Raw genomic sequence first — 24431 nt, forward strand, 5'->3', positions numbered from 1 at the left:
TTTGTCCAACGTTGCTGCCAACGCTCCTGAGCGCAGCGACATGTAGTTAGTCTCGAGAGATCGAAACGGCTTGGTGCAAATGAAAACTAGACTTGTCTAAATCGAGGTGAGAGCGCGCACAAAGATCATCAAGGCCGGCAGAGATATTTGACCGCATCACACTTTTCGAGTTCTCGCACACAGGATGGTTGCATGTTTCACATGGCATAGCGGCAAAGCATACAGAAAAGACATGGCTACAACAACTACGTAGAGCACGAGCGACGACCGTTACACCACTGGACTCTAAGCGCTCCCTTAGACGACGGGGGGCTTGGTGCCAGGCTGGAAGGTGTAGGTCAAACCGCACTTGCCACAGTACTGGCGGTCGTGGTGGAAGGCCATCTAAAGCGAGAAGCGACATGTATGAGTGCACAATTACGAAGGGGAAAAGAATAGTAGAACAAGGAACGTACGAAGACACCAGCACCGCACTCGGCCGAGGGGCACTCACGACGGAGACGCTTGATCTTGCCGTCGGACTCGACTTTGTAGTACTTCAAGATGGCCATCTTGACCTTCTTGCGCTTGTGCTTGATCTTCTTGGGAGTCTGTAGACGGTTGCGCGAGGGTCAGCTGTAGCAATGGACACTGCAAGGAGGAACTGCGTACGTTGTAGGTCTTCTTCTTACGCTTCTTAGCACCACCACGGAGACGAAGCACGAGGTGGAGGGTCGACTCCTTTTGGATGTTGTAGTCGGAGAGGGTACGGCCGTCCTCGAGCTGCTTGCCGGCGAAGATCAAGCGCTGTTGGTCGGGGGGAATGCTGCAGGTGAATTGGTCAGCTAGAGGTCGTCAAATATACATGGGGTGAAGACGTACCCCTCCTTGTCTTGGATCTTAGCCTTGACATTGTCGATGGTGTCCGAGGACTCAACCTCAAGGGTGATGGTCTTACCCGTGAGGCTATAGACAAGATGAGAGTAAATCAGTATTTCTTCCGGACAAAGCAGAAGAAACGGAATAACGTACGTTTTGACGAAAATCTGCATCTAAAGGCCAGTCGAACAGAGTATGAGCACCAATTCTAATAAGAAACGAAGAAAGAGAGATACTCACGGCGACGGACGCCTTGTCTGTCCAACGAAACGAACGATGGAGTCTTTGACAAAAGCAAGAGCCTGTTCGATGGGCCTCCCTCTTCGCGCGCTGCCGATGGCTTATATACCAAGATGTTCCCACGCTTGGTCAGCCTTCGTCCATTCCTGTGAAAATAAGGTTTGAGTTTCGGGCATTCAATTGCTGCGGAGATGACCGAGGCCGAAGCGGCTGTGTAATTGATTGGGGAAGTGTATTACGTCAGACACGCGTCTCCTCGTGTCGCGTCGCGTCCGTGCGCTTTCTCGTGTCTTGCTCTCAACCTACATCTTGTGCCACACATACCCTTTTCGTCCCGTTAGATTTCACCAGAAGGATGGATAGCGAAAATGAGATGAACGCGTCTGATGCAGAGTCCACTAAGCCGGTCTTCGCATCCTCGGCCAAGGGAAAAGGCAAGGCTGTCGACCGAGGTGCACAAGACGTGTCGCAGGACGAAACACTTCCATGGTCAGCATCTCACACCCATATCCTTCCTCTCAGCTTACTCAGACTCAGAATCTGACATTATGCGTCGCAGGGTAGAGAAGTATCGACCGAATTCGCTGGATGACGTAGTATCTCACAAAGACATCACCAGCACTAGTGCGTCCTCACCTTTCTTGATAGGTAGTAATGGACGAAGGTTGACCCAGTGTTTGGTGTAAAGTTGAGAAGTTCATCGAGAAGAATAGGTTACCACATCTGTTGTTCTATGGACCACCTGGAACTGGAAAGACGTCTACTATCCTCGCAGTAGCGCGTCGTATATACGGAGCAGGTTACAAGAAGCAAACACTAGAGGTGCGTCCCATCCCCTCTCTTATGTCGTAACTTATCTAAACACGCTCGCATTCTTCTCCAGTTGAATGCTTCAGACGACCGTGGTATCGACGTCGTCCGCGAACAAATCAAACAATTCGCCGAAACACGCACGCTCTTCTCCAAGGGCTACAAACTCATCATCCTCGACGAAGCAGACATGATGACCACAGCAGCCCAGGCCGCCCTCCGCCGCGTCATCGAGCAATACACGAAGAATGTCCGCTTCTGCATCATCTGTAATTATGTGAATAAGATCGTGCCGGCGATACAGAGTCGCTGTACGAGGTTTAGGTTCTCGCCGTTGCCGATGAAGGAGGTGGAGAAGAGAGTGGACCATGTTGTGGCGGCTGAAGGGTGAGTTCTTCGTCATCCTGTTGGACGCGTTCGTAGTTCGATGTTGTAGCTGATGAATCTGTCGGTGTGTAACGACTAGTGTGAAGTTGACGGAGGACGGAAAGAAGGCGCTGTTGAAGCTCTCTAAAGGCGACATGCGACGAGCCCTCAATATCCTGCAAGCATGCCACGCTGCATACGACCAGACCGGTGAAACCGAAGTGTATAACTGTACAGGAAGCCCTGAACCCGCTGATATCGAGACCGTGGTCAACTCGATGATCACGGATGAGTTCACCACGTCTTACCACAGTACGTCCGCCACCGCCCTCAGACTCCCTGGACATATTGTGTTACGCGTTGATTGCGTAATTGGATTACTGACGATATTTCGCCCGATATTGTGTAGTGATCAGCACGTTGAAGACAGAACGAGGTCTCGCACTGCAGGACCTACTGATAGGTGCATACGAATACATCGAAGGCATCGACTTCCCTCCAGCTGCGAGAGTATATCTACTAGATCATCTAGCGACGACCGAGTATGTCCCCCTCTGTTTTACATGTTCGCTCACAACTTATCTCACACTCTGTTTTGTGATGGTGGTGGTAGGCATCGACTCTCGACAGGCGGTAGCGAGAAGATCCAGTTGACCGCGTTATTGGGCGCGTTCAAGAACGCGGTGGAGTTGACGGAAAAGGCGAAGGAATCATAGCATGCGGGCATGCGGGCCCTCAAACATCAGATGTTACGTTCTATATTTTATCCTTGTCTTTCTTTGCTTTTGTGTTTTCGATGTTATGACAAGGACTTCTTCAATAATTCCAAGGGGTGTCCTCTCGAGGATGAAAGCGACAGGCAGAATTCAATAGGGCAGGCGAGGACCATAAGGCTTGTGTCATTAATGTGTCTTAATCCATGACTCGATTCATCAAAACAGCGTACAGTACGAGAGGTCCACCCCCGAGCCGTCGAGAGCTGGACCCCTTGCCCATCAATGTTCCGGATTGTAAATAGTGCAGAAGCCACATGGACGGGCCTGTCGTCTGAAGCAGGAGAACGAGGATGTACGACGGAAATATAGGTGATAAATGCCATAGACGTCTGTTGGCTTCCCTCTTGCAGAGAGGTACTGGTCTCCTGGGCCACGAAGAGGCCGACGCCGTACCAGGAGAAAAAAAGGAGGACCAGCCTCAAAAGAAAAGAAAAAACAAAGGCCCACTGCCGGGTCGCACAACGAGGAAGGCCCCAGTGGGACATGTTATCCACCTGCCACGTCCAGTCGATGAGCTACCGACACCGGGAGGAGGTCACTGCGCCAACCGGGAGAGCGGCATAGGGTGTCCTGTGTCCACCGCCTAACTCATCGGTAGCGACACAGCTTCCTCCGAAACGCGCTTCCATACCAGGAATACGCGCGAGGTATAGTACTGAAGGAGTCGTAAAGGGTGGGAGAGACTCATGGACGGAGAAAAAAAGGAGGACCAGCCTCGAAAGAAACAAAAAATAAAGGCCCACTGCCGGGTCGCACAACGAGGAAGGCCTCAGTGGGACATGTTATCCACCTGCCACGTCCAGTCGATGAGCTACCAGCAACGGGAAGAGGTCACTGGGCCAACCGGGAGAGCGACATAGGGTGTCCTGTGTCCACCACCTAACTCATCGGTAGCGGCGCAGCTCCCTCCGAAACGCGCTTCCATACCAGGAATACGCGTGAGGTATAGTAATAAATAAATCAAAAAAGGAGGGCGACGCTCACGAAGGCCGACCAGCGGCTCTAAGCTGAGGGAGGGATGAGATGGTGGGGGGATGGTGGAAGTTGGGGGAAGAGAGGTGATGGGGAGGTCAAGCCAGGAGAGCGCCCTTTTATATGTGTTCGAAGCAATCGATGCGCACGCTTGTGGTATCGATGGCGATAACGGGACAAAGGCAGAAGTTGTGACACAGATGGGACCGACGGCAAGAGAACAATGGGAAACAGAGAACTGGCTCGATCGCGATTGGTGCCGTTGACGCGGCGCGACACGCGTTGAGGTCACGTGCTCACGCGCTTTCATAAATGTTGAAACGATGACGTCGAATTCGAACGGGCTTTGTGCACAAGTACTTTCATCCATATCGCAACGGTGGAGGCTCAGCGGATACTTAAACACTTGTCGAGGGAGACATACTCTAGCTCGCACACATCTGTTAAGCAAAGTTAGTCCGAAAAGCACAGAACAACTTCAGCCTACAGCACAATTGCGTGTGACTCAACCGGGAATTGGGACCCAAACTTACAGATACGTTCCCTCAGCGAGCCAAACCTTGTAACTTGAAGTCATCCGTGGAAGTTCAGTGAACCACATACATAAACAACTTTCAAATCAGTCGTACAGGGAAAAGAATAGGGGTGAGCACATTTTTGAGTACAAGAGATGAACTATTGATACACAAAGGTATATTAGGACCGTAGCCTGAAGTTGTAGCCGTGTCATCATGCTCGTCAATGTATTTTTTTTTTTAGAAAGATCGTTGGGCACAAGAGAAAAAGAGGGAACGTAGACCATCTCAAAATCAAGTCTGACTAGAAGCATTAAGCATAGCAGGTATCTTAGTCAAGTGACACGATGGAAGAGACGTCTCAGCTGTTGGAAGGACCAGAACCAATGTCTGATGCTCTCGGGACCTACCACCAAACGTAACGGTCAACTCTCCGCGTGGTGTCATGACGGCCGTGTTGAATGAATTTGTGCGTACCGAAACGTCGACAGTGTGGCCCACCATCGCAGCCATGATTCGTGCATATTCTTCCCCACTCAACACTTGAAGCTCTTCCAGAGCATTGACAATGTTTTTCGGATCATTCGCGCCAACGGAAACCGAAGTCTCTGCCTCCTTCTGAGTGGGCTTTATAAATATGGTCGTCAGTTTGAACACCCGAAGTAAAATCATGAAGACCGCTACACACTTCCAGCTTCCCATGAAGCACCTGAAACGTACAAGTTAGCTCGGGTGCACTGCGTCGACTGCGCTACGGAAGGGATGAATGGTACCTCGAGCTGATCTTCACACATCTTGACGTCCCTTAGCTTCCGTAGCCTCTCTGCCTCTAATAAATCGGTCTCCATCTCCAACTGCAGCCTCTTGTAAGGTGTCAGCTCTCCGCGGGATCCAGCTCTAAGGGCTTCGAGGTGCATCTTTGCGGCGGCGGCCCTAGTCTTCTGCGCTCGGGAGGTCCTTATGACGACCTGATGTCACGAATGTAACATTCCACATACCGGATTAGAGTTTGAATTCAATGTACATGCGGCATACACACATTGATTTGTGTTTCAATCTTGACCGCAATTTCGAACAAGGCTGTGGCTTCAGACCTAAGCGCGATGGACTTGAGCAATTTTGTTCCCAGTTTCATGTTGCGATACTTTTCCTGAAGATTTTTATTGCCCTCTTGGACTCTGGAAAGACCAGCGTCACTTGTTCAGTGTATAGTATATAGCACAGTCTCCAGGCGGTTGAAGATGAGAGAAAAGAACTTACGCTGCTAATTTGTCGAGAGTAACAGCCCATTCTTGGTCGTCTCGCCAAGCCTCCAGCTGGTCTGATTCCTGTTTCATTTGCTCTAGGGTCTCGTCGCAGAGCTTGGCAAGGCTTTGAACTTTGCCCTTGGTTGTCTGTGTCTTGGTGTAATCTATGAGGCGATCCACTAGCATTATCGCGGAGGGAATGGCCTGCTCCAAAGACATATTGGTGGTTCCTGCAAAGAGGAATGGAACAGACGAGTTGGGTGCTTGATAGTAATTGGAGAATGAGTGCAGAGTAAGCAGTGATGATGGCAAGTGATACCCCAGGATGTCAGCTTCTTATATGTCCTGAGCGCTTGCAATGGCGCTTTCCAGACATGGTGAACGGGGTGCATGGCGTGTGCGTTACCTTGACTTGAATCGGAACGATGGACAGGTGCACTACCGCATAAAGTCCAGTGGCAACCACAAATGTCTACAACATAGCTTGTAGGAAAATACCAGAATCACAGGGATCCATAGATGTCAATTTCATCAACACAGGTTCTGTCCGGCATAGACTAAGAACTTGATCTTCTGTTTAAAACACAAAAGCTGCGGGAATAGAGCGTCTCGATAAGATTAAGAAGACACGGTGGTGCTTGTTCCGCTTGAGGCAACTGGAAATGCGGAGGCATACAACAGTACACCACTCATAAATCGAGAACAATGGGCACCTTAGAGGCGGTCAAACAATAGAGTACACAATCTTACGACAGAGTGACTATCAATGATAGTATCGAAGTAGCTATATGTGATCTGAAGGAACCCGTTGTCAGGAATAGCAATGATCCCTAGGTGATGAGATGTGATGGTCGTAACATCCACAGTGCAGTGAGACTCACTTGTATTGACATCCTTTACGAGAGTAGTAGTTGCAGGGCCATGGTAGTAATCATATAGGCGGCCTGAGGCCTGAGCCCCGAAATGAAGTCCCACCGTGACTGCATTGGTAAAATGGGTGTTCCACGAAAGTGTTGTGGAGACGCGACGTAGACATGTTAAGATACGTTGTAGGCGTGTATGGACGTAGGGGCGTTAGTCAGGCAGATATTCCTCGACAGATATTCCTCGCTTACCCGATTGAAATCTCGTCTACCCGGCCTTTGAGGAACCAGTTAGCGTGCATACACGTACATAAGTTCCAATAAGACGGAGATTGCCGGACATTGAACGTCAAACGCGAGACGTCCTTACTCCTGCTGTCTGCGCGCCAGTTCGTCCAGACGTCGTGCTGGCCACCGACAGCGCCTCCAAGTATCTTCTTCGTAATTATGGGCGACATCCTACGTTGGATTCGCAGAACTGCCAATCTTTCGGCGACCCGGACAGAGCTTCCATGGCCGGGCTGGTTGGACGCGGACGCCGCCAGAGCACTAACTGCCTCATCTACTACCCACCAATTTACCCTCAGCGCTCCAGAGCGACAGTGGGTACACATTCAACCATGGCTCGATTCTCAGGGCTATCTTCTTAGGCCTCGTTTTCGCCAAGGGTGGACGCCATCCTGGCCAAAGTCCGCCATGACCAACCCACTGCGTCTAGAGTCTCGTCATGAGGACGCAATTCAACATGATGTCAGTTGCATATACCCTAAATAAACCCATCATATCACTGACCTGACTTTCCTTTATTTGCAGGGAATGTATGCCTCTGTTATAATGGATGCCGTGAGGAAGGTCGATGGACGTAGAGTGCTCCTGAAGCGATCACCTCAACCTTGCGATGGCCATGACATTGAGATCCTCACGTATCTTTCCTCTGAAGAACTCTCTCAAAATTCACGGAACCATGCGCTACCACTTCTGGATACATTGACGACCTCGGATTCCGTATTCACGGTCTTTCCTCTACTCAGAGATCTCTCATTATCCGACTTCGACACGTTGGGGGAGGGGATAGATTTCATGGATCAAACTTTGGATGTACGTGCCCTTTGGGCAGTTTTGTTGTGCTTACGTTCCTGAGAGCCTTTTATTTGTTTAGGGGCTTGCGTTCTTGCACGAGCATCGTATTGCCCACAGGTTAGTTTGTGATCAACACTCTTGTGTACTTCGCTCCTTCATGATCGCGATGCTGATTGTACTATTCAGAGACTGTAGCATGTCCAATTTTGTCATGGATCCCGGCAAGATGTACCCTCGGGGGTTCCACCCCGATCATGTGATGCGCGACGCGAGGGGCCGTTCCTTGGCCAACGTCCGTACTCGTACCCAAGCTGGAGGCGTGAAATACTTCTTCATCGATTTCGGCGAATCCATGAGGTTTGGCGAGAACGAAGAACCCCTAGTCTCTGTTATCAGAAAAGCGAGTATTTTCGCGCCGGAGATGGAGGATGAATCTGTGCTCTTGTATGATGCGTACAAAGCTGACATCTACGCCCTCGGGATGACGTTTGAGCTACAATTTCTCAAGGTTCGATTCATCGCTTCTTCCTCATCCCATCTGTACACTGATCAGTCTTTTTCGGCTTCGCTAAGGAATATGTCGACGATTTCAATGCTTTCAAGCCTCTGTTCGACTCCATGACGCAGGTCAATCCCATCGACCGTCCTACCGCTGCCCAAGGCCTGGAACAGCTGCGCTCTATCACTGCTACCTTCTCTAGAACGGCGATGCATAGAAGACTGCATCGGAGATCTACTCACGACCCCGTCATATCACCCATTCAGGACACATTACATATGCTCAATCAAAGGATTTGGGTTCTCCGAACTTGGAAGTGGTGAAGGTGGAATTGTCCCAAGACCATCCTTCGTGCTGTCATTACCTGCACCTACCTACATGTCTTCTACCTATAATCACTCGCTCACTTTACCTTTCACCGTTGACTGTTTGCCTCTTGTACCTTCGCTTTTGACATCTTCGCTATTCATCCCACTGCTGTCCAACTACTGTCACTATACCACCACTGCCCCTGCTTCGAAGCTCTGTTTTCCTTGCTTTGCTGTGATTTCCAACCTTCACTCGCTGTTCTTGTTGTTTTGTTGTTTTGCGATCAACATCTTGCATATGAATGTTCTGAACGTTCTCAGTCAAATTTGAACGTTTTGCAAGACGTTGACATACGTATGTGATTCATTTGAGTATGCAATTAACGAGTGATTCACCTCGAATAAATAGTAGACAAGTAGAGTCTATGGGCTCTTCTAGCAGTCAGTATAGATTTAAGCCATCGTCGCCTCGCCATCTATGCTTAGAGGCACAATGAAGGAGACACTTTCGACCAATACTATATTCCTCGATGTGGAAACAAAGGTACCCCTTGTTCCAGTTCTGCGGCGGTCGAACCACACATTCTTTCCGTAACCAGAGAAGAAACACATCACCCACTACATGGCTATGACCACCCATGATACGACCGTACGTACTTTGTGGATCATAGCGCACATGCCAGCCTTTGGAGTACGATGAAGCGCAAGACATTTTCGCCGTGCCCTTCTACGCCCAGCTCAAATCTTATTATGATGCTCACTGTCGAGTATCAGTCTTCACGTCTTGCACCACGAATGGTCCAGAAGGTGTTGGCGCTCACACCTTATACATAAACATTCATATCCATCCTGAAAGTTACACCCGACGTCCGTTTAGTTGTCTCCCCGTCCAAGCTTATCCAGCGACCGGACACCCTGCTCATACCATTCCTCCCTAGATATCCAGAAATCTTCCCTGCCCTTCATGATATCGGCCAAGACTGCACCACCAAGGAAGACCATGTGTTTACGGCGAGGAGGGTCTTCGATGCGGATCTTGAATTTCTGCAAAACCAGAGCAATCAGCATCAGAACCAAGCCCTCGTTTTGCGCTTGTAGATTCCACTGCGGGTGAGCTCGAGCCACTAGAGTAGAAGGACGTACGTTCAACCGCGTTGGGTCACCGTTCAACACCCTCGTCAAGTACAGCTGCTTCATCTCCTTCTCCAGCCTGCTCGGGAGTCCAGGGTACATGCTAGAACCACCGGAAAGAACAACGTGCTTGTAGAGCTCCGAACGAACGTCAACTGCAGCATTCTGGATGGTGTTGAACAACATCTCCGCCATGCCGGGCTGTTCGATGTCCACGAGATGAGGTTGGAACATGCATTCGGGGGCTTCGAAACGTTCAGAGCCAACTTTGATCGTACGGCCGTCGGGGAGCTAGGATGGTACAGAAAGACAGGCATACGAAGCAGCCACAAGAGGTGTGAGGGGGAGGACTCGTTGAGAGTAAGGGGTAGGACATACGGTGTAGCTCTCAACGAGCGTGGTTGTCTCTTCTGAGAGTTTTGTGTCCATGTCAAGGTCGTAACTTCGAACACGGACGCCATGTCAATCGAAGTAGAAGATTAGATAGAGCAAGAATGAGGCGCACCTCACATAGCACAGCTTCTCCTTGATCTCCCGCACAGTCTCAAAGTCAGCTGTTCGATTGAAAGCGTACCCTCGCATGAGGAGCAGCTTGATCAAGTATCGTGTGACATCCCGGCCAGCAATATCAAGTCGACTTGTCAGATGCGGAAGAGAGAAACCATCGTACACCGGCACGATGTGGGTAACACCGTCTCCAGAGTCCACGACAACGCCGGTGGTTAGACCTGAAGAACATCATGGCAGACCCCATATACCGGATAATTTCCAAAGTCAAGAGCACAAACCTATCAGTCCGTGCAACTTACAGTGCGCAGAGAAACGCACCTTGCGCGTAAAGCGTCAACACCGCCTGGATAGCGACATACACCCCCTGAAATCCATACTCCTCGAACATAACCTGACACATTCTCTGCCTGTTCACCTTCGGATTCATGGGCGGCTCCGTCAACAAGACCTTCCGTCCCTGAGGATCCACCCTGAGCTTCTCGTTGAATGTATAGTCCCATAGATGCTTCATGTCCTCCCAGTTGCGGACAATGCCATGTTCCATGGGCTGCGTAACCTGCAGGTAGTTGCGCAGGGAGGCAGCCTCGTCTCCTATCATGATGTCCTTGATGATGGCATCGCCGACACGCTCCTCTGCACGAAGAATTGGACGACCAATAATGGAGGGGAATACTACGTGGGGTCGTAGTTAAGTTGTTGAGTTCGTTGCCTATATGAGTAGCAGTGACAGACCATGTTCGGGGAAATTGGAACCGGCGTATCCTACTTTGACGAACTATAAAAGAGTTATCGAAAGAACTGCCACTGTTATACCAATCACACTTACACCGGTCCCATTGTCAACCACGAGAGGTATAGAGGGATCCATGACGCGTGTTATGGGGGAAAGCAAGTAGATGGCGGTAAAGACTCTAGCATTACGCTCAGTGCCACACGTGCTAAACCGAGTGCCTGGGGTCCTTGGTGGCCTAATTGTGGCGCAAGTATCTTGGGACTCGACAGCGTAGATTTGCTACTGACACGATCGCCCCTCCATATATTTAGGGATCTAACATTAACGAAGAGTAGACTTGATGCTGATTTTGGGACACTGAACAGACATAACAGACATGAAAGTGATATTATAAATTCTGGATGCTCTATCTAACTCCATGAGATCCAGAAAGATGTGGCGTGAAAGGCTCAAGAGGCCATACGCATCTATACGCATCTATTCGGTGATGTGTCTTGAGGTGATAGATATTCCATAACTATATCAGAGCTTCTTTACTTCACGTTGCATAACTTCCTACTCCTTCGGGGCCTCAGGAGCAGTAGATTCGATATCATGGCCAATCCCTCCCAACTCAGTCCTACGAGTTCGATGCTGCGCTTCAGCATCCGTAAGCGGAATAGGTCCATCTTGCTCAATATCTCTATTGATATTATCATTGTGATCACCGCAATTTCTGGGTTCGTCCATCGTTGAGCCGGCGAGAGCGGCTTGTCGTACCCGATCACGCTTGCGAGCGCGAGGATTAAGTATCAAAGCGCAAACGATGACGATAACATCCAAGAACTGTTCGAAACGAGGAAACATCGTCAGTACAACATTGGCGAACGGAAAGTTGAAATTCAGAGAATCACGGCTTTACGCACGGCAGCGGCAGAGTATGAAACACAGGCAATGACGTCAAAATCCTGTTTGAATGCGAGTGAGAGGTCGGAGAAGAGTCCTCCAAGCGCGTCGACCGCCATGAAAATGAGAGAGATGCCGATGACAGCTTTGTATTTGTATATTTCGTAGTACTGTGGGCTTTTTCCAGCCGTACGAAAGATGAGCAACCAGGAAGAGGGTGGAAGAGGTCGAACATACAATAGAGCGAGACTGATCAGGATAGTGCTCATGATTCCGAAGAACTGTACTCCCCTTTGGCCTGACTCTTTACCTGCACGGTAAGCCGGCTGTCGCAAACAGGGAAAAGACCCTTAGAATGCTTTGGGAGCTGCGGCCGATCAGAAACATGCTCACTCTCAAAGCATAGACAAAGCCCGTCTGGAGTGCAGCCACGAGACTCATCATCCCAAGAAAGATCAGGATGCATGAGCGTCGAGAGTATTGCTTGTCGTAATACAGGCACTGACAAGAAAGCGCAAGATGACGATCATGATCAGGTCGGACGTCACACATTTAGCGTGGGCGATCAGATAGGAGGAAGCACGAAGTCGAAGCGTACTTGGGCCCATGAAACAAGCGACAGAAACGAGAACAGCTGAGGCTGCACGATGAGTGGGATGTTCAAGTCTTGCACGATGACGTATGTCCCCAATGGGACGGCAGCGATAGCCCACAGCAACCTGTTATATGTATGTTACTATCAGATTCATCCCAACCACAAGAGCCCTATTAAGAAAGGGTCGGTTCGAACACAGAGGTGACGTACGGCAGCCAATGTGAAAGTCCCTTCGTCGACTTCGTCCTCCAACTCTTCCACACCTGGGGTAGCAACTGACCGCACCAGCATATTGTGCCTAAACAAGGTGAGCCGTTCAGCTTTTCTCCTCGTGCTGTCTTGAAGAGGAGCTAGGACTTACCCATCGTACCCAATACATTTTCCGCGACAGGATTCGGCATCAGTTCCGAGTCAGTGCTAGACCTGAACGTTGAACAATGTGTGTAGGAGAATCGGCGTGATATTCAAGCCACTTCAACCCAGACTATAACACCTGGTGATGCCTTCAGATCACTCTGAATGGAAAGAGTGGGTGTCTCTGAGTTCTTCGGGTCTGAAATACTACCGTACTCAAGCCTGGGAGAGCATGACGAGACCGGCGGACATGACGGCCTCTGACTCGAGCCGGAGAATTTCAGTTCAAACGAGGGCACCAGTAGCGCTCAAGTTGCGGCCGTACCGGATAGATTATAAGAGAGTCGGTTGACAAGGTGGTGAATGCGGACGCGTAGGTACGTATATTACACACCGCGGTCCCAGTTTGCAAACAGCCGGCCCTCCACCGGAACCGCCAGACGAGCTCGCCGAAGTTACAGGCTGTAGATCTGGTCAGTCCGAGAGGAGGGTGGATATTGTATATACATGAGTTTACTACGCTACTAATACGATGCGGCGAACCATGACCAAAATTCGTGTCCTACTTAACCTCCTCCATCTCTCCCTCGGACTCCATTGCTGTCCGGGCACTCGTCCTCCCAAACCTCGGTAAGCACCGTACGATCGCTCTCAGAACTTGACCCTTCCTCCGTTTTCCTCTTCTTCCGCGGCGGTATAGTGTCCTGCGTCCTGCCCCCTTCCAAATCCTCCACCTTTTCGTCCTCGTTGAGCTAGGCCGACTCCGAGTCCCTCTTGTAGGCGTAGTGAGCATCGCGTGGGAACGGGTTGTCGATCGGACCGTCGTCATCCTGCCAGGTCATCGTCAAGTATGGCTCGAGTATGTCGGAAAGCGCAGTCGTCTTCGCAATGAAACTTAGAATCTTCTCGTTCGTCTCCAGAAACCCCTTCCGTTCCGCATCGAACGCAGCGTCTTCCGGGACCCACACCAAACGCGTTTTGTAACGTGGCCTGAGCAACTCGAGCATGTCGTTGAGGGCGCTGTTCAAATTGATGGGCGCGAAGGCTGTCGGTACATGGGCCAATCCTTCATGGTGTATCAACAGCTTGTGAGCACCGCCCTGAGGTGGACCTTCCGTCTGCACGGAAAGCTCATCAAAGATATAATGGAACAGCGAGCGGAGTCTTGTATGGCGGACCGAATGGCTACTGTGGTGTAGCGCGAGCCAGAGCAGAACCCAGAATAGCGACTCCATGTCGTCCACAAGGAGATGTGGTGCGGCCGGGTCCTGCAGCCTTGCGGCGGAGATGAATTGCCAAGTGCCAGTTTGGTCGACAGCTCTCGGTTGACCCCGGTTTAGGCGTTCGATCTGCTGGCTCATGTCGAAGTCGATGAGGAAACCGCGATCCTCGTAGATCATGACGTTGCCGACGCTGATGTCCCAGTGGCGATACCCGGCCTCCTCGAGACTGGCAAGCACTGCGACATCAGAAAGGTGAACAGACAAGTCAGTACAAACCTCATAGTTAATCACATCTCGCTCAAGGATTAAACTTCGATGGCGATAGACACGACACGCACCTTGGAGGACATCATATATAACCTGAATAACTTGCTTCCAGCACTTGAACCTCCAGAGTTTGGTCGCGACCTCGTACGAAACCAGCCTGTATGGACGGAGAACTCTTCGAATCCTGGACAAGTATCTCACGCCCCTAGGAAGTAAGAGGCCGGCAGCATCGACGGCGGTGTGGAGGATGGTGTCGCTGGATTCGCCATGTGGCATAACATCCCAGGCGCAGTACACGGTAGGTATGCGCTGCACGCCCTTACTATGCAGTTTGTTGAGGATCTCGTGCTCCGCTTCATGGTCAGAGGAGACGACCCGGTGTGTGTCTTTGAGAAAGCAAACGCGTTGGCTCAGACAGTGGTAAGCGCGGAACGGGCGTGTCCGCCGTCCAAAGGGACCTCGGTCAAACATGAGCCTCGGCGCCGCGACGATGAAATCAAATTCGGAGAGAGGGGATTGCGGGTCGATGTAGAACGATTTCGTAGGCTGAATGTCCGGACCAGGAGCGGGAGCGGCAGGAGGCCTCATGCGGATGTAGTAAAGCTGTCCTGTCTCTTCGAACTCCGTCTCTCCGTCGTCGAGCGCAAGGCGAGCTTCCAAGACTTCGGGCTTGGAAGCGGGAATTGGCTCGACGGTGTCGTCGTGTCCGCGCTGGGCGCGGGTGAGATGGTTATACCTCCATATGAATTCGGTCAACCAGGGCCGGCCCAGTATGAGGAAGGCCTTCGTGATGACGGCCCCGGAGCGGTCCCATCGAATGAGTCGAGCACGATTCTTGATAATGAGGACCGAGAAGGCAAAGAACCGAAACTGAAGCTGAAAGAGGGCACTGGTGTACGCGCAGATCTGGCCGCGAGTGTCCATCCCGTTCGCTGACGCCCTTTCAAAGGGGAATGCGTCGGTAGACGTCTTGTCAACAATGTCGCAGAACGGGTCGTCGCTTGATTTGATCTTGATCTCGTCGTACCGGTCGCAGCAAGCAAAATTCGTGGTGGGGCTGACCGGACGCGGCATGGACCTGTCGTAGACCATGATGTCGGGCTTCAAGCCTTTGCGGTTTTCGACGTCAGGGGGCACCGTCTGCGGATCGACGACGCCCGAGGTGTCCACATATTTCATGATGCCCTCCGGATCCAACATCTCGCAAGTGGAGATCTGAGCAGTGAGAGCATTTAGGAAGTGACGCGACGAAGAGGGGAATGAAGGAAAATATGCACGTATAGTAGATACATGTCGTTCTCGACCTTCGCGTCGCTCAGTCCTTCCCAATAAGGGCCCGGCGGTCGGACGCGCTTTTTCCCATCTTTGTCAGGGGGTGGGGCAGGTACGTATCTGCGCAGAAACTCTTTGGGATGCATTGGACCGATGAACCTCCCAGCGGATTCATTGACCATATCGCGCTTGATGGGATCGAATTCGTTGTGGGTGGACGTGCAGGGCGCCACGGAGGCGAGTTCGTCTGACACCATAGTCTTTTGCGGCTTCAGTGAGCAGGGTGAGAGTGTAGACGTTGAAGTCTGAGAGGTCGAAGGTTGGGCAAGTGGGGGGGCAACAGGAGGAAACGGTTCCGACCGAGGACGAGCGATGGCGGCGGCGCAGACAGCGACAGCGGGGAGAGGCGATGGAATGGAAACGACCTGGGATGCGAGTAGTCTGGTAACTGAGCGTCAACATCGATACTCAATCGTCCAGTTTTGCTTGCACTATTACATGTCGACCCAAGAGACAGATCAGTTCCCGGTCTAGGATGCATGTTGTGGCCCTGGCCAACAAGTGGAACATCACCCGGACTGGCTTCCGCTGGCGCAAGTACGAGCAAAAGTACGGGGACGATGTGGCCAGCGTGTGCCCAGGCAGCGAGCAAACCGATCGTCCATCCAACATCCACCGTACGAACGAAGGAGCGAGTTATAACTGCCAATTGTCGTTGCAATTGTGATTGTGATTGTTATTGATATCGTATTCCTACATCTTCCCCAGGAGACCAAAATATCGTAATAAAGCGACCGGAGCGGTAGCATAGAACACTGAGGACAAGAATAGAGTAAGACGAGGTATGGCGGACGGAAGAGAGGGAGGAACAGACGACACTAAATCTAGTGGCGGCCTATGAAATGAATTACAGAGCAGCTCTATAATCTAGGACTCAGTGAGGAGGGAGGAGGGATGTACGAGGGAAAATACCGTGGGGATTAGCGTTACATGCCTTGGCGTACGTGTGCGAGTGCGTGAGGGGATATGGACACAAATACAGATTGCGTGATAAGGGAGATGGGTGTGCGTGTGAGGTTGGAAAGAAGAGGTATCATTTTCGAAGCACGAAAGCACGGGCAGAAGAATTGGGAAAGAGGAGGGGGAGCGACAGAAAGGCAACTATACGACCTCCTTGCGGCTGTCGAGCTCCTTCGTGCGGTCAACATTTTCGACATGCTGCACATCCCTCTTCGACTCCTCCTCGCGCCTGACGTCCCGAAGGAGGTCATAAGTTGCCCACTCGCGGGTAGGAATCCTCGCGTCCATCATCACTGCATAAAATTTGGCCGTTAGCACAACGCTCTAAAACCGGAAAGACGGGTAAGCAAATCGAAGAAATCGTATACGCACAGTTGATCTCCTCCAGACTCCTGCCCAAGGTCTCGGGGATACAGAAGTACACGAAGACCATGCCGATCAACGAGCCGCCAGCATAGATATAACCGATCTGCGCCTCGAGGTTGGCCTCGGTTGCGTCGTAGAGGTAGGGCATGGTGAAGGTAACAACAAAGGCGGAGAGCCAGAAAAAGGCTGTACCGACGGACATGATCTTCTGACGGTTCTTGCCGACGGAGAGTTCAGTGGCGACGACCCAGGCGAGGGGACCCCATGCCAAGTTGAAGAAGAAGACCTGAAGAAGAGAAGAAATAACATCAACCTCGGTACACAGACGACGAAGGGGGAGGATAACGTACGTAGAGAATGATACCGGCAGCGACAAGGTTGTCTTGAGCCTTAGTACGGTGTCCGTGCAGGGAGCCCATGGCGCCAACAATCTGGGAATCGCAGTTTAGAATCGCTCTACAGAGAAATGCAGGAAGTCGAGGAAAGCTCACAATGAGGAAGGCGGTCATGAACGCGCTCGTGATGAGTAAGAGCGGCCGACGTCCGAACCGGTTGACGAGGAAGAACGAGCAGATGACACCAATAACCTCGACAATATCAACCTACAGATAGAGAGAAGTCCAAACAAATTGTCAGCACTGGACTCGAAAAAATAAAACAGAATTCTGCGTACGATGATCGTGATCGTGAAAGGGTCACCAATGCCAACATCACCGAGGAAAGTAGTCGTGTACGAGAAAATGAATTGGACGCCACCGATCTGCTGAGCGATCAGGATACCCACGGCACAGAGGAACTTGCGCCTAGTTGTGCCATGGAAAAGATCGGTCCACCTTGAGGGCTCGTTGTTGGTCCAGCGCTCCTCGTCCTCTTTGGCCTTGACGAAGATGTTGTATTGCTCCTCGACGGCAGTTTGGACGTCGTCGGCGTCGGCGTTAATGCGCTCCAGGGCCTTGATAGCTTGCTCGTCGCGACCCTTGGACATGAGCCAGCGAGGAGACTCGGGGGCGATTAACCAGATGCCGAGGAAGAGCAAAAGGACGATGACGAGGTTGAGACCCATAGGGATACGGTAGGCTCCAGTGTTGGTCATTTTGTGGGTGCCTTGACCGACACAAGCACCGATAACCTGACCGATTGCCAACATGAGCTGCCAGCTGCCGACGACGGAACCACGAATAGCGACGGGAGGAATCTAGCGGAGAAGTCTCGTCAGAACTGCAGCAAATGACCCTGTAAATGAACAAGAATACCTACCTCGGAGAGGTAGAGTGGGACGGCGTTAGAGATACAACCGATGCCCATACCGAGTACGGCACGACCGGTGGCAAGCAATGGGACGGAACCGGCGACGATCATCTGGAGGATGACACCGAGAGTGACAAGGAGGCAAGCAGCGGAGATACCGCCCTTGCGACCTGCCCAGTCACCGATGGGACCAGCGACAAGCGCACCAACAACCTCGCCGGCTTGCACTATAGATGTGGTCTGGAGAGGGAAAATTACGTGAGACGAAAGAAGAGCAAGAAAAAAAAATACACGCACCACCGAGCGAACTCGCGTAGATATGGCGTAAGAACCGTCTGACTGTTCGTCACCGTAATCGAGGGCGAACTTGTCCATATCGAGAATAGAGGTATAGTACGTGCCATCGTAACCGTAGAGAACGGCGCCGATAACAGCACAACCACAGAAAATAAGAGCGCGACGATACGTCTTGTTAAAGACGTTCGAATTGAGTTCAGCAGCGCCGCCACCACCCATGATGAAAGCTTTATCGGGTCAAGAGCGTCGTGTGAGTAGAAGCGTGAGGAGTACCGTGAGAGCTCGGACGCGGAGAAGGGGCCAGAATGGGTGGGGAGAAGAGAATCTGGAGGTGGGGCGTGTGGGGGAATGAGGGGGAAACGGTGGAGGAAGAACTGTGAGAACTGGGGAGCTTATATACCCCAGAGCTCCTGGCGGTAATGGAAGGCATGATTTCGAAAAACTGTCGAGCGTCCGAGAGCGGACTGGGGCGAGCAGCCAGGAAAAATGGATGTGCCGAGGCAAAGCAGCTCCGGACAGCGGACAGGTGTCGGGGTGAACCCATTCGCGGAGGCGTTCCTGGAGGCCCCACGAGTGGGCGGGGGGCTTTGCTGTGGGGCAGCGGAGGAAACTCGATCGTGGACTTCGGCGAACCGACAGAGCTATACGTGAATAAACCTCACCCGAACTCAACGCTCAGCGATAGTCACAAAACATGGAGATACCTCTTTCACCGCGACTTCGAAGATGTCGTTCACGACCGTCTCGAGCAGCGTCAGACCGAGGACGAGACGGGAGGCGGCGTCGGACTCTCGGAACGGAAAAGAACCGCAAATGACGCAAAGGGAAGAAAAAAAACGGACTCAGCTGGAGGTCTGTGCTTGGTTCTCGAAGCGAATTGCCATTACAGGGAATGATGTTATTGCAAGGAATTCCCCCCAGAAAATACATGGTTTGTCTAGCGACTAGGTATGCTTCCCAGCCGCACAACTGGGGCCTCTGCCCGACGGCGACAAAGTAGACAACGCCCACAAGCAAGATCGAGCCAGCGCGAAATGCCCCTGAAAAATACGACGCTTCCATTAGCTGGGTGGAAGGACGATACGATGTTGTTGAGCACGTCAAAGGGACGTTGTGGGGCCAAAAACGTGCACAATCAATCGCGATGCTTGTGGAACATAGGGGGCGGCAGGGGGGCTGGGTTACGTGGGGCTGCGATCAAAGTTGGCCGGGGCACTGGAGGTTTGATTTAGCCAGGCCCGATGGCGTCGGCAACATCGGTACCGACGTCGGGCGGGGTCTGAACGACGTCGCGAACAGCGAGAACGGATGTAAGGGAGACGTGGGGGGAAGGAAAGAGAGAGATATGGCCTATAATACCGGAGAGGACGCGGATTATATATACCTTTACGGCGTTTTCAAACAGAGCAGGTCATGAGCCCACCAGTTATTTCACCGTGCGCCGTGAAGCGGGGCGTTGCGGGCCGTGTGACCTTGGCAGGGGCCCCTAACCTCATGTCGGGGGTTATCGGGAACCATAGAACATCACAATAGCTGAGCGCTTTGACTCTGCAAGCGCTCAAGGCTTCACATCCAACGCTCGTCCGCTTTACTTTATACCTGTGAACAATGGCTTCCCGACGGACACCAATTGACCGCTATCCAACGGCAACATCAGACCTTCAGCATGATACTGAGGATATTCTCGCCTCTGTTCAGCTCAGCGCCTCAGCAATATCACCAGACCCGACTCTGAATAAAAACACACACATTCAATTCCTAGTTCGCAATCTCATCCAGGGGTTTCCTCTTCGCTACACGAGCCAAGATGCGAGTCAGCCATGGCTTATGTTTTGGACACTGCAGAGCTTTAGCATCCTCCAAGTCGGAATCGATCCCAGCAACAAACAAAGGTATTGTGTTTCTGGACCGCATCTGGTTCACCGATGAATGATTGTTCTTTATTCGACCCCTAATGCTCTGGTCTCCTCTCCGTAACGGAACAGAGCAATTGACACGATAATGACATGGCAACATCCTCAGGGTGGTTTTGGTGGTGGTCCCGGACAGTCACCGCACTTGCTCCCGACATATGCTTCCGTCTGCGCTCTAGCCATTGTCGGGCGTCCTGGTCCAGGAGGTGGGTGGGATGAAATAGATCGGTGAGCCGACGATGACACCCTGGTTACATTTTAATTATCTATTTCGATCTAATTTACTGCGCGATCATGGATAGAGAGAAGTTGTACCGGTGGTTTATGTCGCTCAAACAGCCCGATGGGTCCTTCCTTGTAACTCACCACGGCGAAGTTGATGTTCGGTAAGTTGTTCCCTCTGTCACATTCCCATGCTCGCTTGCTGAGCGATGACTACTTTACTCGTTGACTCTACCTCAGGGGAATCTACTGCCTCCTCGTAACTGCCTACCTTCTCAACATCCTCACTCCCGAACTGGTCTCCGGAACCGCGGCATTTATCGCTTCATGTCAAACCTACGAAGGCGGCTTTGCCTCCGCCTCACATCCCTACTTCCCAGCGACCATATCTATACCGGATGAGTCATCGTCATCGATAGAGCCACCAACAACATGTCTCCCGTCTCCACGCCCAAACCTGGGTGAAGCGCACGGAGGATATACGTTCTGCGCTTTGGCATCTTGGATTCTACTCGCTCCTTTCCTTCCTTCATCAACATCTTCACCCGAGTCCTCGACGCCACGACAAACCCCTTCAATAAACCTCCGATCGCTATTACGCTGGCTTGTATACATGCAAGGCTCTGAATCCGAATTGGGAGGGTTCAAAGGCCGGACGAATAAGTTGGTAGATGGATGTTATGCGTGGTGGGTCGGAGGGGAGTTTGCGTTGCTGGAGGCGCTGGGTGTTAGTGGCTATGATTTCCCCCATTCTCATTCACAGGAAGGCGAGTCAGAGAAGGACGACATGGATGCTGAGGAGGAAGAGTGGGATGACGTAGATGGTGAGTGAGATGCATGCTGCTGTTAGTATCACCGCGGGGGCAATATCAACTCACGTGAGCTTAGACTCGGTGTTCAATCGTCGAGCTTTGCAGGAGTATATCCTTATAGCGGGCCAACATGCGGCTGGAGGTCTCCGTGACAAGCCACCAAAGTACGTATGCCTGTACCTCTCCGTAATGTGTCTCTTTCCTCCTAGCCGCTTGCTCATTCCTGCGTATGGCGGCGATGTAGAAACGCTGACTCGTATCACACACTATACTGTCTGTCCGGCCTTTCTGCCGCTCAGCATCGAGTCTTTCCCTCGAAAGAGAGGAAGGTAGAGTTGACAGACACGTGGGTAAATTCTGGTATGCCTCTCTTTCGCCACTTTTTCACCAGTACGAACGTCGACTTCATTTGTTTTGATCAGCTCCAGAGAGTAATCAACTATCCGACCTCGAAATGAGCAAGACGGCCTATATCGAATCGTTGTGCTGGACAGAAGAAGAGGGGACTTCAAAGGTTGTCGGCCCAGCTTCAAATCGTGTCGTACGTATAACTTCACTCTAATCTTTGCTTCCTATTGACGTCGATCGCTAACGAACCATCGTACACACAGAACGCAACACACCCATTATTCAACCTCACGATCACGCATACGGAAGCGATAGTTGGGCATTTTTATAAGCAGACGGTTCCGAAGCATGCGTTCGCCAAGAAGCAGGCTCAACAGGCAAAGGAAAAGGCAGAGAAATCAAGGCAGAAGTCTGAGCAGGCTGCGTCTTCGAGTTGAGTTCGTGGCGGGTCAGCGGGCTGTCACTTCCCTCATGATTAACTCGACTTGGTGGCTGGGTCACAGGATTTGTAGGTTGTTTTGGGTTCTACAGTATGACCGGATTGACTACTACGATCAGAGATTCATACGGGATATTAGTTTGGGTACTGTGCGGATGTACATAGTGTATTCACTTAAGGCCGCTGTACTCGTTGTGGTGGTGGTTTCGTTCTCCGTCAACAGTTATTGCTAGCTCTCTTAGGCTGCTAGTACATGGACATTGCTCCATCTTCTTTTGAGACCAAATCCGAGAGGGGTTGTTTCCCCCCTCTACTTCGATCCCTTCGCCCCCCGTGGTCTCGCATGTATATTATATGATTACTGAGGGCTAGTCTCGCAATACGTAGCTAGCTATATGTCAAACCCCGCAAATTCTTATATGGGAGCTCAGCTACCCGAGACCACTCTAAAGTTCTACTGTCAATGACAAAACCCAGTTCAAAGGATCTGCGCCGCGTTCGCCTTCACCGACTCCTCCAGCGTAACGTATCTATCCCTCCCCAAAGCCTTCAGCAGCTCCAAGCTACGGTCCCTCCCCTCAATGGTACTCAGATTTTTCGCCTCATCAGGAATATTCTCCGGCCACGAACGTTCAGGGTAGGCATTGCGCAAAATGTCGAGGATAGCGCTCCAGTTATATGTCTCCGAGTAGGCGAAGATGCGCTCGGACTTGACGGTCGGGTTGATCAGAGCGGCGATGTGAAGACGGGAAGCATCGACGACATCGACGAACCAGTCTATAGTATAACAGGTGAAGCTGTAATTAGAGATATATGTCACGTATGATGATGGACAGGTAGGACTTACAAGGCGCCGCTCCTGGCTTCTTCAGAATGTCGTAGTCTCCCTTCAGCAGCGCCCTCATCCACGTCAAAGTCTCCGACGACAGACTCTCGTGCAACGCCGCTCCAAAGGTGACAGATGGCAAGACCGTACTAAACTCGAAGTGGGGCTTCTCCTCCTCCACGAACTTCCAACAAGCCTTCTCCGCCTCCGTCTTACTCGCCGCATACACGAGATACTTTCGATCGTCCTCGTACGGTGGAGGCGCCCACGCGAGCTTGCTGGCGAGGTCGTTCCAGGAGTCGGTGGGGACGCTGTACGGAGTGTTGGATTGCCCGAAGCCAGTGGTGATGGCGGAAGAGGTGTATACTACGCGTTTGACGGAAGGTTCGCGGGATGCTGATTTGAGGATGTTGAGAGCGCCGGTAATGGTCTCGGGGATGACGACGTTCGGGTCTGGCGAGAAAGAAACGTTGGAGGCGAGGTGGGCCACCCCGCTTACGCCTAAGTAAACGAACAAAACAATGTTAGCTTGAGCTGCAGAATTGTATCACACCCTACATGGATATTGGATAGGGGGCATACTACTGACCTTTCACGGCTTCATCAAAGGCTCCGTCAGCGTTCATGTGGGGAACGACAAAAAGCTCGAACTTCCCGGGTCCGTACTTCTTGTCGAAGAGCTCTTTGACCCATTGTGCGCGAGATGCGTCGCGGACGGTTCCACGGACTTTGTAGCCTGCAAGCAGGAGCTGCTCGGCGGTCTGGGAACCTATGTAGCCGTTGACACCGGTGACGAGAACTGTAGAGCCTTCAGGGATCGCGAGAGCAGACATGGGTGGGGATATGATGGTTGTTGAATGTGAGAGATTGATAGTAGTTGTGTCGAGGGCTGAGAATGGAGTTTGAGGATGGATGGTCTTCAGCAGACATCAGGCAGTATTTAAGTAAACGGACTGATGTGCTGAAGGTGGACCTCGTCCTATGTTTCTGATCCACATCTTGAGTCTTTAGTCAGGTATGTCCTTTGTCAGGCTCTGTAGACTCTGGTGGACCTTCAGCAAATGCAATTGCGTCGTCAGAAATCCGACACGGAGACGCCAGTATGGGACGTCTGTGCTGACCGAGCAATTGATGAGGTAACCAAGATGAGTCGTCCAGCCCTTGCAGTGCGCCAGTAAAATGCTGCAATAGTGATAAAAAGCTGAGCAGCGGCTTCAGACTCAGCCTAATTGGGGACCGTGGTTTCAAGTTTAAATTAAATGCAGTAAAGCAAAAACCAAGCAAAGACACAGACGAACTTGAAGGCGCAAGCGACTCAGGCACAAGTCTGAATCAAGCACCTGCTAGTTCAAGTTTTCCAAGCATGATCCCCAGCAAGATAGTTTCCGTCAGGGGGGCATCGTACAGTGAACCGGTTTGAGTGTGGCTCGGGAACT

The 24431-nt window shown here is 51.5% G+C and overlaps 10 protein-coding genes across 10 annotated transcripts; 3 read left to right on the plus strand and 7 right to left on the minus strand.

The window, feature by feature from the left end:
- Positions 1 to 172: 172 nt before the first annotated feature.
- Positions 173 to 1186, minus strand: STEHIDRAFT_121666 (ubiquitin/40s ribosomal protein S27a fusion). Its single transcript, XM_007304383.1, has 6 exons — positions 1099 to 1186; positions 1012 to 1031; positions 862 to 945; positions 652 to 805; positions 456 to 590; positions 173 to 384 (listed from the first exon to the last, which is right to left on the minus strand). The coding sequence occupies exons 2-6, from the start codon at positions 1029 to 1031 to the stop codon at positions 298 to 300; spliced, it is 480 nt and encodes a 159-aa protein (XP_007304445.1). The 5' UTR covers positions 1099 to 1186; the 3' UTR covers positions 173 to 297.
- Positions 1187 to 1471: 285 nt separating this feature from the next.
- STEHIDRAFT_57130 (P-loop containing nucleoside triphosphate hydrolase protein) lies at positions 1472 to 2990 on the plus strand (the record flags this gene model as incomplete). Its single annotated transcript, XM_007303890.1, has 7 exons — positions 1472 to 1587; positions 1658 to 1722; positions 1787 to 1920; positions 1982 to 2295; positions 2375 to 2586; positions 2684 to 2816; positions 2888 to 2990. 7 exons carry the CDS (start codon positions 1472 to 1474, stop codon positions 2988 to 2990), a joined length of 1077 nt encoding a protein of 358 aa, XP_007303952.1.
- A 1908-nt stretch (positions 2991 to 4898) lies between these two features.
- STEHIDRAFT_111242 (uncharacterized protein) lies at positions 4899 to 6003 on the minus strand (the record flags this gene model as incomplete). The annotated part of the gene is made up of 6 exons (XM_007304384.1): positions 4899 to 4943; positions 5015 to 5164; positions 5226 to 5246; positions 5311 to 5505; positions 5577 to 5715; positions 5798 to 6003. 6 exons carry the CDS (start codon positions 6001 to 6003, stop codon positions 4899 to 4901), a joined length of 756 nt encoding a protein of 251 aa, XP_007304446.1.
- Positions 6004 to 7094: 1091 nt separating this feature from the next.
- STEHIDRAFT_97626 (kinase-like protein) lies at positions 7095 to 8730 on the plus strand (the record flags this gene model as incomplete). The annotated part of the gene is made up of 5 exons (XM_007304385.1): positions 7095 to 7397; positions 7461 to 7745; positions 7807 to 7844; positions 7914 to 8235; positions 8301 to 8730. The coding sequence occupies 5 exons, from the start codon at positions 7095 to 7097 to the stop codon at positions 8547 to 8549; spliced, it is 1197 nt and encodes a 398-aa protein (XP_007304447.1). The 3' UTR covers positions 8550 to 8730.
- Positions 8731 to 9407: 677 nt separating this feature from the next.
- Positions 9408 to 11043, minus strand: STEHIDRAFT_157119 (Actin/actin-like protein; the record flags this gene model as incomplete). Its single annotated transcript, XM_007304386.1, has 7 exons — positions 9408 to 9578; positions 9678 to 9956; positions 10044 to 10107; positions 10171 to 10393; positions 10494 to 10847; positions 10908 to 10950; positions 11002 to 11043. 7 exons carry the CDS (start codon positions 11041 to 11043, stop codon positions 9408 to 9410), a joined length of 1176 nt encoding a protein of 391 aa, XP_007304448.1.
- Positions 11044 to 11285: 242 nt separating this feature from the next.
- Positions 11286 to 13001, minus strand: STEHIDRAFT_97633 (uncharacterized protein). The gene is made up of 6 exons (XM_007304387.1): positions 12750 to 13001; positions 12599 to 12686; positions 12392 to 12512; positions 12187 to 12294; positions 11814 to 12119; positions 11286 to 11733 (listed from the first exon to the last, which is right to left on the minus strand). The coding sequence occupies exons 1-6, from the start codon at positions 12787 to 12789 to the stop codon at positions 11464 to 11466; spliced, it is 933 nt and encodes a 310-aa protein (XP_007304449.1). The 5' UTR covers positions 12790 to 13001; the 3' UTR covers positions 11286 to 11463.
- A 147-nt stretch (positions 13002 to 13148) lies between these two features.
- On the minus strand, positions 13149 to 16490 carry STEHIDRAFT_121672 (uncharacterized protein). Its single transcript, XM_007304388.1, has 3 exons — positions 15510 to 16490; positions 14304 to 15447; positions 13149 to 14201 (listed from the first exon to the last, which is right to left on the minus strand). The coding sequence occupies exons 1-3, from the start codon at positions 15759 to 15761 to the stop codon at positions 13495 to 13497; spliced, it is 2103 nt and encodes a 700-aa protein (XP_007304450.1). The 5' UTR covers positions 15762 to 16490; the 3' UTR covers positions 13149 to 13494.
- Positions 16491 to 16665: 175 nt separating this feature from the next.
- Positions 16666 to 18654, minus strand: STEHIDRAFT_57686 (general substrate transporter; the record flags this gene model as incomplete). Its single annotated transcript, XM_007303942.1, has 7 exons — positions 16666 to 16817; positions 16897 to 17176; positions 17241 to 17321; positions 17382 to 17492; positions 17564 to 18085; positions 18148 to 18378; positions 18436 to 18654. 7 exons carry the CDS (start codon positions 18652 to 18654, stop codon positions 16666 to 16668), a joined length of 1596 nt encoding a protein of 531 aa, XP_007304004.1.
- A 101-nt stretch (positions 18655 to 18755) lies between these two features.
- On the minus strand, positions 18756 to 19274 carry STEHIDRAFT_121675 (uncharacterized protein; the record flags this gene model as incomplete). The annotated part of the gene is made up of 2 exons (XM_007304389.1): positions 18756 to 19076; positions 19140 to 19274. Coding segments are annotated over 2 exons (384 nt in total), but the record flags the coding sequence as incomplete, so codon positions are not given.
- A 737-nt stretch (positions 19275 to 20011) lies between these two features.
- On the plus strand, positions 20012 to 23880 carry STEHIDRAFT_79483 (terpenoid cyclases/Protein prenyltransferase). Its single transcript, XM_007303999.1, has 10 exons — positions 20012 to 20327; positions 20421 to 20576; positions 20651 to 20734; positions 20811 to 21394; positions 21459 to 21546; positions 21627 to 21742; positions 21805 to 21923; positions 21994 to 22946; positions 23017 to 23496; positions 23585 to 23880. The coding sequence occupies exons 1-8, from the start codon at positions 20044 to 20046 to the stop codon at positions 22165 to 22167; spliced, it is 1605 nt and encodes a 534-aa protein (XP_007304061.1). The 5' UTR covers positions 20012 to 20043; the 3' UTR covers positions 22168 to 22946; positions 23017 to 23496; positions 23585 to 23880.
- Positions 23881 to 24431: the final 551 nt, after the last annotated feature.

Source organism: Stereum hirsutum (genome assembly GCF_000264905.1).
Source record: "Stereum hirsutum FP-91666 SS1 unplaced genomic scaffold STEHIscaffold_7, whole genome shotgun sequence".
NCBI lineage: Eukaryota > Fungi > Basidiomycota > Agaricomycetes > Russulales > Stereaceae > Stereum > Stereum hirsutum.